The following is a 9,831-nucleotide window of genomic DNA, read 5'->3' on the forward strand; positions in this document are numbered from 1 at the left end:
TCTGGCCTGACAGCGCGTTGCATGTTCCGAGTCCCATTCATGACGACCTTTGCTGCATGTCTCTCCCCCGCTTTCCTGTCCGTCTTCACTGTAACTCACAAACAAATCAAAGCAATGAAACAAAATGTGGATTAATCTGGGAAACTGCTCGAACCTTTTTCTTCGATGTTTGTGTTCGCAATATTTGTGTTTACACAAACACTCAAAATTATCCATTCATTGTCAATGGGATTTAATGTTTGTGTAGGACAAAGTTTGTGCATATACACCAAAAGCTGGACATATAGGGGCTATTGCCCCTCAAAAAATATATATAAATAAAATAAAACTCCTTGTTGGAATTTCCCCTGCAGTGAATACAGTAGATTATAACAATGGGCTGGTGAAGGACTGTGGGAAAGATGGACGGAAGCTCCAGCCTACATGTGATGATTATACAGAAAAGTATGAATACTCTATGGCACACCCCTGTGATTTATACTGAAAAGTATAAATCAGAGCTTGCAGATTTGCTATTGTTGGTGCGCAGCATGGCTCGCAACCAAGTATAAATCAGGCATCACGTGCCAAAACCAAAGCCTGGCTTTTTGGAGAGCTGGGCACAAGCCTGGAAAGCATAGCTGTAATTCTGCAAAGGGAAGCTGAGGGCCTGCTGTGGGACCACGGGCACACTGGGGCCTGCTGCCAGCAATGTCAGCTGGGGTGTGCCATAGACCATCGGCTGTGTCTTTTTTGCCTGCTCCTCCTCTTTCCTTAGGGCCTCTGAGGTTTCTAACTTGTCAACCTTGCCGATGTACTCCCTCATGACCTGGATGAAATACGGCATACAAAAGTCCATGATGCCGTGCCTCCATGCCATCTCCAGCACGACATCAGGCCGCATCAGGTCATAGCAGGTGTAGAGGCATGCAGTGAAACACTCCTTCTTGCCCTCCTGGACGAACCAGGCCAGAAGTTCCTCTGCCAAATCTGTGTCCTTGGACTCCGATGTGTACAAAATGGCATCCTTGTAGAGTTTGTCCTTTTTGCAGAGCTCCACGCTTTGCTTCCAGCGGTTGCTGCTCTTGTAGAGGTAGGCGGCAATTCTGTTGAAATCGATCAGCTCGTGGTTCTCCAAGTGTTGGGCCAGTGAAATGGTGTCAATGTTGTCGTAGGTATCTATTGACGTCCTCAGTGCCGGATAGTCCTCCTCTGCGATGAACAGGTTGTTAAGTGCTTCATTGATGGATTTGTTGTTGTGGTTCTGTAATGACCACAGGTAGGGCTTGACCAGAGGCAGCTGTTTCACCTTGGTGAAGAAGCTAACGACACGGGAGAGGTCCAGACTGGGGGACAGCACGATGAGCAGGTCATTCAGTAACAAAGGCTTTAACTCCAAATAGAATTGGATTGCTTTATAGTACAGCTCCACGTTGGCCACCTTGGTGATAATGTCCTTAAACTGTCCCTCCTTCCACGCATCTGTTGCATGGTTTATCATGGTCATGATGGCATTGTCAAACTCCTCATACTTGTCATACAGGAAGACGAGCTCAGCCCACAGGTGGGCCTGTTCAGCCGCCCGCAGCACCTTGGGAATGTTGATGCGGGACCAGAATAACTCCAAGTGCTCCCGCATTTTCTGGGGCTTGAACTGTGAGTAGAGAATGGCCAGCTCTGTGAACATGCCCATGTGAGCACGCTCAAGCCCGAGTGCTGCCTCCAACATGGAGATCAGCTCCTCAAAGTAGCCACTGCCCTGGTAGTATTTGATGAGGTCCTCCAGCTCGTCGGCATGAACCACAACGTGGAGGCCACACATCTGTGCTAGTCTGAACTCCTTTCCACGTACGCAGGAAAAGCATACCTCCTTCCAGGTGCGGGTGCTGTTGGCCTTGCGGGCCCCGTCCACGGCCGCCTGGTACTCGCCCAAGTGCACCAGAGTCAGGGCTAGCTGCCCAAAGTTGGAAGCGTTGTTGTACAGCAATTTAGCTGCCTCGTACATTTTCTCATCATAGCACCGATCACCGACCTGCTGGATGTGGCCATTGTTGGGTCCATTGATTAATTCTTCCAGTTCAGCCAGACGGTTGGTCTTGGCCAAGGCAAAGATCAGCTCTGTGTCCACATAGGAGTCTTGGGCCTTCTTGCGAGCCATCTGTAGGAACTTAACCAAGTCCTCCCAGTTACCATTCTGATCGGCAGCCTGTACCACCTCCATGTATGCGGATGGGTCATTGCCTTTGAAGAAGGAGTCAATGGCTTCTTTGACTGCAGTTGTGTCACCCTTCTGTAGCTGAGCCTTAGCCAGCTGGCTCCACACAGCTGGCTCATTGCAGCGCTCTGCAAATTCATATGCCCGATCCAAGTTGCCAATATGATCGATCAACACTTGCATAGCAGAGGTGTTGACGTTGAACTTCTTGAAGATGGCGAAGGCCTCTTCGAAGAGCTGGTTGTTGATAGCGATATTGGCAATGTCTGGGGCATCATAGTTGTCCAGCTTGTTGATGTACTGCATCACGTGTGTACGGTTGGATTTGATTGCTGTCAGGATCAGCAGGTTCTGGAGGTTTCTATGTTCATTGAAGACAGAGTTGTGCAACAAGAGTTTCTCCAGCAGCTCAATGAGTTCCTTGGGCAGGTCTGCAGTCATGAAAGCCCTGACTGTGACTGATACCTCCTCTGCGTCCTGGGTCTCCGACAGAGCTGTCTGTACCACCTGATCAATTAGTGGTCTTCTGAAGAGGTTGGTCTCCACCAGCACACTGGCCCACAGCTCAGGGTCCTTGCGGTGCACAAGATAACGAGACAGACTCTTGAAGAGGGAGTTCTCATTGCACACATTGATGAGTTCCTGGTCACACTGTCCTCTCTTGTAGGCCACGTAGGCCAGGTGAGGGTCTCTTTTCTCACAATATTTGCCCACCACATGGCTGTTATAATGGGTGTTCTCCGTGAGAAAGTAATCCGGGTTGTTGTTGCTGTCGATGTAAATCTTGGCCACAGCATTGTGGGTAGCTGGGTCTTCACAGCCTTCATGGATACGACTCTCCAGCCAGGGCAGGAGCATATTCAGTCTGTTCCTCTTCTCCACCTCAGCTACCAGTTCATCAGTGGAGAACTGGCCTTTGACCCCCAGGATCAGACTTTTGATCACATCTTCAGAGCAGTCCACATCAAACAAACCTCCAATCACCACAGGTAGACGGCTGGGATTCACTTTCTGCACATATAACTCAATGTACTTGTGCAGGTTGTTGCGGTGGAGGTAAAGGACTAAGTCATGGACAAAGTCAAAGCGGTCGCATACAATGATGAGTGCCTGCTGGTCGGTGAGCTTGGCCTCCTTGAGAAAGTTCTTGATGCGCTCGGGGTCGCAGAAGTTGCTCTCCTTACAGATCCGCTCCACTTCTTTGATCTGGCCCGTCTTGCAGGCTGCCTGGATGTACTTGAATTGGACCTCTGGGTCCTGGTTGAAGTTCACAATGGAGCCAAGGAAGTAGAACATACCTTCAAAGCTCTTGAAGGACTCAAAGAGCTCTGTCAGTGACTGTGTGGAAAGCTGCTCGTGGTACTTGGAGGCCACCTGGACACATATCTGCAGGTTCTGGCGGATGTTTGCTGACAGCATGGCCCTGAGACACTCCAGAGAGTCTTCCACTGACAAGGAGCCAAAGAAGTTCACCAGCCACTCTGGGTTGAGCAAGTTTGTGTGCAGTATCGTACGTTTTATGTCATACAGGTCAGTGTAGTTCTCAAGCGCCCTCTGCAGGAGACCAGCCTTCTCACACAGCTGGGCGATGTGGGCACGCTTGTAGTTGGTGAAGATCTTGTTCCCCAGGATGGCATCAGCAACCTGAGGGGAATGCATCAGGTTCATCTCCAGCAGACGAGTCTGCAGTAGGCCCTCTGTGGGTCTGTTATTCTTCAGGGCATCCAGGAGGAAGGAGGTACACTGCTGTATCAAGTTGTACTCCATGAACACATCCACAATCTGTGTGATGTCAGCCAGTGGCTCCTCGTCTTGGACCAACATCTGGGCGAACTGCAGGCCCTGCTCTGGATTAAGTTGCATCACATTCTTTAGCAGGAAGATCCAGTCTGGAGTGTAGACCACCTTCTTAGCGTACAGGACAATCTTGGGGAACTGGAAAGTCTCGGCAAAGCACTGGATGACTTTGTTAGGGATGTTGGCCCTCAGGTATACGCTAAGAGCCAAGGTGGTGTCTACTGTCTTCACAAGGTCACCCAGCTCCTCAGAGCACTCTAGCTTTTCTTCCTTCAGCCACTTCTCCAGCAGCTGCTTACGTCCTTGCTGAAGGACAGGCTGGCACAGCTCCAGGGACTCAAACTTGTTGAGCTGACCCTGGTCCAACAGGATGCCAAAGTACTGCAGCAAAGGAGTGGTCTGGCCCGGCTGGGCCGGCACACTCTGGAAGCGGAAAACAGTGTCTGGGGTACGCAGGATACCCTTTGGTGCATTGGCAGCCACCTTGGCTGCTTCAGAGTAGTTGCCACTGGCAAAAAGGTTGTTGAACTTGCTCGTAAAGAGCTCCTCTGCACCAGCCAAATTGTTGTGCATTGCTATGCGCAAAGCCAGGTCTGGGTTCTGCAGCACGTTGGTAATGTAAGGTATGATGTTCTCCTCCTCCACACATATGGACAGCACCTGTCCCTTTCTATTGACACCGATGATGCCGGAGGTTGCTTCATGCGGCACAGTGACAAAGATAGTATCGCTGCTGATACGGTTCATGTAGATACAGGTTCCCGTCTCCAGGTCATACAGGTGGATGTAGCCATATTTGGTGATTAGGAAAATCATGCCCTGCTTGGAACTTATTTGCATTGCTACTGGGAAGTCATTCTGAGCCTCTGGAGGGAAGAACACATCCACAGCTTTCTTTGGAAATGGTTGGTTGCCAATTGGAGGTGTGCCCACTTCAATGATGTGTAGCTTTCCTCCATCCTGCCCTCTGACAGCGAAGCAGAACAGGGTTGATTCTTCCGTGTTCCCCTCCATCTTAAACTGAGCAAAGCTGGCGGCGTGGCCTTCAATGTGCTGAAACACCTTCCTGTCTACAGAGTACAACTGCATGGCTCCCACCACACGATTCTGATGGGCTGTGATGCCAACAAGTAGGAGCCACTTCTGCTTGGCGTCCGTGCGGTAGTTGATGATCTGGCAGCCCTCCAGGCTGGAGTGGCGGTCGAAGACTTTGACAGGCTGTGAGTCACCCTCCATGTTCCAGTGGTAGACGGTGTTGTCAGTCACAAGTGCCACTGTGTTGATGGAGATCCACTTCCAGAAGGTCACATCATCTGTCATGGTGTGAGCCTTCAACTTCGTCTTCATCTCAATGTTGAAGATTTGAAGGTTTTTGGCAGCTTTAAGTGCGATGATGTTGCTGGCGGGATTCATGATGGCACTATCGGCAGAAATGGGCCTGCGAATGGGCGTGTTGGGATCGGCCATGTTGATGATCACCACCTGGGCCTGCTCACCCACTTTCTCCCTGATGCAGATGAACTTGTCCGACTCCATCGTCAGGGTGCTGAAGCCTATGTTTGCCGGATTGATCCCCAGGTTTTGGAGCTGCAAGTGCTCCTGAAAGCGGATAGGCAGGATCTGAGCCATGGCGATTCCTTTGCTTTCTCCTATTCCTTCCATTGCTGATAAACTAGGGATCCTTTTCAGATCTAGACGGACAACCAGGAAACGGATGGTCTGAAACCAAATAGGTATGAGTTATAGATGATATTGTAGTCGTATTTGTAAACATTTAGCTAATCATTTTGCACAGGATAATAATGTCAACTGCCACTACATCGTCAATGTGCCATGCTTATATTTGTCTCAGGAAGTAAATGTCTCTTACATCATATCAAACTAAACAACTCTAGACCAATCAGAGCTGAATTCACCTTTTCTGGAAATGTGTCCTGAAGAAGGGAAGTGACCTTTCAGAGGCAAGCCGTCTCCAAATGGTTTTGTCTGTCTGTCTGTCTGTCTGTCTGTCTGTCTGTCTGTCTGTCTGTCTGTCTGTCTGTCTGACCGACCGATCCTACAAACCACTGGACCAATCAGCAGAAACTTAATTCCCTCCCAGTCGGTCAAGGAAGTACCTCCATGCATTATTTTCATATATTTTTTTGTATATAAATATATTTAATTTAAATTTTAAAATGGGAAGATGGGGCTCAGATCAGGCTGAAGCAATGCCCAAATATGTCATACTTAGATCGGACTTAGATATTTCAGAGATAGCTGACGTCCCACACTGCCATTGTTAGACACTGCCTTTTCTTCTCAGTATAGCCTAAATCAATGACTGGACCAATTCCTGGTCCATTGTTTCCTAAACAATGGACCAGGAATTTTGGGTCACAGACCCATGATTAAGGCTTATGAGTTAAAAAAATCACACCTGTGTGAAGAGGGGTGCTCTTATCATCATACATCATCATGCATAATTTCATACTGGCCAATCAGAATGCGTGTTGCCTGTGATTGGTTAGCTGATTTGCTCGTTTACATATGATGTAAATTTTCCCTTCAATGTCAATGGCGTTTAATGTTTTGATGTTTACGTCACATTTAATTTAATTAACAAAACGGAATTGACATAATTTCTCCGTTCATTGTCAATGGCAAATCTTGAGACGTGTAGGGACAAGATTTAGCGGACATTTGACCTGAATTCCCCTTTCATTGTCAATGGCAAATATTGAGACGTGTGGGGACAAAAGCTGTATATGTATATAGGGCTTGAAAATAGCAGATCTACTATAGCTCACAAGGCATTGCAATGCACCATCCTTTTGTTAGCATAGTGAGCATATAGACGTAACTGTAAGCATTTTTGCCTAGCATGTCGAATGCTTAAGCAGATTGTCCTTCTTGCCGGTACTCCAGGCCAAGAATTCCACCGACAAGTTGCATGGAAAGCTTAAAAAATAAGTTAAATATGAAACAATTAGTTTTACACAATTTGTATTTGGCCGACCGCCCGTCCCCACAGGGGTCCTTGGCCTGAAAACATTTAAGACCCTCCTGGTAGACATATCAGCAAAGATAAATAACATTTAAAAATGTGATATGGCTATAACTGCTGAATTAGTGGTGCATCTTCAGGTCAGACTCTGGTGTTATGGATTTATGCAAACCCATCTCCTCTGGGATTTCTGTCTATTCCTCCCCCTGTCTCTCCTTCCCACTATTTCTCTCTATCACTCTACGCAGGTCTGAAGTCACCAATCACCTCATTATGCTATCAATCAACCTGACTCCACCTTCATCCAATCATAACCATCTGCTGTCTATAAATGGGTCCCACATTTGTCTCTGAAACGTTCACCTTTGTGTATCCCTGATTCCCTGTCCCTTGTAGCCCTCATTTATAATCCCAGAGCAAACTATTTTATTTATTTACTATCTGTCCATAAATTGTATACTCTGCCTTGGGACAGGTAGGACAGAGATACATATTAGACATCACGTAGGAAAAACTATGTTAAACACACTGGTAAGGGGGTGATTGGCTGATTGCCATAACTTGCTTATGTATTTTTTAACATTGGTTTGGTTAGAGTAGTTACTTAGGCAAACCTTTCTTACAAGTTTGTAGAACTGAAGGCTTTCTTCACGTTAAGTGAGGGCGGGTGCCTGGTAATGTTCGTTTAAAGTGCTGTAAACAAACAAACGTCCATAGACTTGGCTGCCACTCTGCTTAAAGTGCTCTAAACAAACATTACAAGTCCATAGACTCAGCCACCATATGATGTAATTTCAAAAGTTGGAGGGGCTAGCAAAAAAAAAAGAACAGAAGATGGAGGGACCAAGGCTTAGTTTAATAAAACACGGATCAGTGCTTCGTCTCTGTATCAGCTAAGGGGGCATTAGCCTGGGGAACATTGAAGACCCCTGTTCTAGATCATAGCTTTAAAGGCGAATGAGAGTGCTGCACCCAGTGCTAGTCCCACAGACAGGAAGAAGACCATGATAGCTCCTGTTGTCTCTGCTTCATGCTGTGCGACCTTCTTGGGTCCAAAGCACATGCATAGGCTGGCCAGGTATCCATTGGAGAAAGCGAAGACGATCATGAAGAGGATGTACCATAAGTCGTGGCCAAACCACACAGGTAGGTAGTTGCGAGGCTGCACGTTACACAGCATGAACAGAGGTAAGAAGACCACACGTAGACCCACCAGGATGGGCAACCAGATACTGTCCACACCTGGCCACATACAGACGGCAGTCAGGCTCCTTCCAATGGTGTCCATCACGTTGAAGAGCAGGAAACACGACACAGGGATGAAGTACGTGTTCCAGCCTTTGTCAGCTACTGTGGACTTGACGCCCAGTGGGATGGCTGGGAATGTTGCGATGGTAACGGTGAAGATGAAACAGACGCACATGGCAATCACCCAGATCTGTTTGAAGATGGCAAGAACAGAAACAACTGGCCTATTCTCCTCTTCAATCTGACTGACCACAACAACTTGCTTGTCCTCCTCTGCAGTCAGATTAACCACAACAACTGGATTGTCCTCTGGTCGCTTCACTTTCTTTGGCAGGTCCTGCTGGTTTTCCTCCTCATCAGTGGATGTCCTGGATCTGTCGCTCTCCATGTAGTACTGGAAAAACTCTATCCTGGGCAGTGCAAGGCAGGAGAAGATTGCCAGTAAGATGATTACACAGGCAGTGATGAAGTAGCCAAAGGCACTGTCCTGCAGATCTGAGCCAGTAGCCAGAGCACAGATCATGGAGAATGCAGCGAATATGCCGGCCAGCCCTTGTCCAGTCATGACGGGCATGGTATAAGACGCAGGTAGCAACCCTGCCAGTCCAAACAGGCTACCCTGGAAGATCGCACCGAATGAGTTGATGCAGATGATCTTGAAAAGGGTGAGACAGAAGAAGGGTACCGGTGCCATCTCCACCTTCACCAGCGCGGCTGTCAACAGGAAGACCACCAAGACAACCGTCAGACTGCCTGAGATGCGCAGCTTCTGGGGAATCCTCTGGTGTATGAAGGAGTTGATGCATGTGAAAATTAGCATGGGCACCATGGCAGACAGTGTCATCGCATTGGGGAAGATTGATTCCAAAACGTTCGGTGTGTCTCCTGCCGCCGTAGTCCCATTGACCGCGTTGTCTGCATCGCTCAACCTTTTGGTGAAGTAGTCTGTTGCTGTCATAAAGAAATTCCAAGGCAACAGACATGCCAGACCCAAGATGAAGAAAATGATCCACACTGCATGATACTTATCCCTCGGTACCTCTGTAGCCATTTTGATGCCTATGACACTCTGTCAGAGCAGTGTGTTTGTACTGCACTTTTATTCTGAATGTAAATGCCTTTGACGTCATTATTCCTGACCAATCACTGATGAGCTCATAGAAAAAAGTAAACGTTCTTAAAAAGTTCTACTTGAGTCAATGTCACTGTGGAAGGAGATATAAGGTGGCGAACTTAAAAGAGGGTCCAAGGCAGCTCTGTCCAGTTGAAGTAGAAAAAATCTAAAAATTACTTAAATATTAAAAACAAGGGTTAAAAACACGACCAACGTGTTTCGGCCTGCATGGGCCTTCATCAGGGTCAACTCATGATGAGCTCATGTTCTGTAATATTTCACCTAACGCAGTAGTCACATTGACCGTGTTGTTCAAGCTACCGGCAAAGTACGTTGTTGCTGTCATGAGGAAATTCCATGACAACAGACTTCCAGGCCCAAGAAGAGGAAAACTACCCACACTGAATACGATTTATCCATCTCAGTGGTCCAGGCATCTTGACTGGTAATGCCTTTACTGCATGTCTTCCCCTCATCTCTCTCCCCATTTCC

At 47.7% G+C, this 9,831-nt stretch overlaps 2 protein-coding genes across 2 annotated transcripts; both read right to left on the reverse strand.

The window, feature by feature from the left end:
• Positions 1 to 559: 559 nt before the first annotated feature.
• On the reverse strand, positions 560 to 5,620 carry LOC310874691 (clathrin heavy chain 1-like; the record flags this gene model as incomplete). Its single annotated transcript, XM_083787552.1, has 1 exon — positions 560 to 5,620. The coding sequence occupies one exon, from the start codon at positions 5,618 to 5,620 to the stop codon at positions 560 to 562; it is 5,061 nt and encodes a 1,686-aa protein (XP_083643678.1).
• Positions 5,621 to 7,911: 2,291 nt separating this feature from the next.
• On the reverse strand, positions 7,912 to 9,276 carry LOC310874123 (equilibrative nucleoside transporter 1-like; the record flags this gene model as incomplete). The annotated part of the gene is made up of 1 exon (XM_083786804.1): positions 7,912 to 9,276. The coding sequence occupies one exon, from the start codon at positions 9,274 to 9,276 to the stop codon at positions 7,912 to 7,914; it is 1,365 nt and encodes a 454-aa protein (XP_083642930.1).
• Between the last annotated feature and the right edge of the window lie 555 nt (positions 9,277 to 9,831).

This window comes from Protomyctophum parallelum, assembly GCF_964188405.1.
Source record: "Protomyctophum parallelum genome assembly, chromosome: 17".
In the NCBI taxonomy this organism is placed as follows: domain Eukaryota; kingdom Metazoa; phylum Chordata; class Actinopteri; order Myctophiformes; family Myctophidae; genus Protomyctophum; species Protomyctophum parallelum.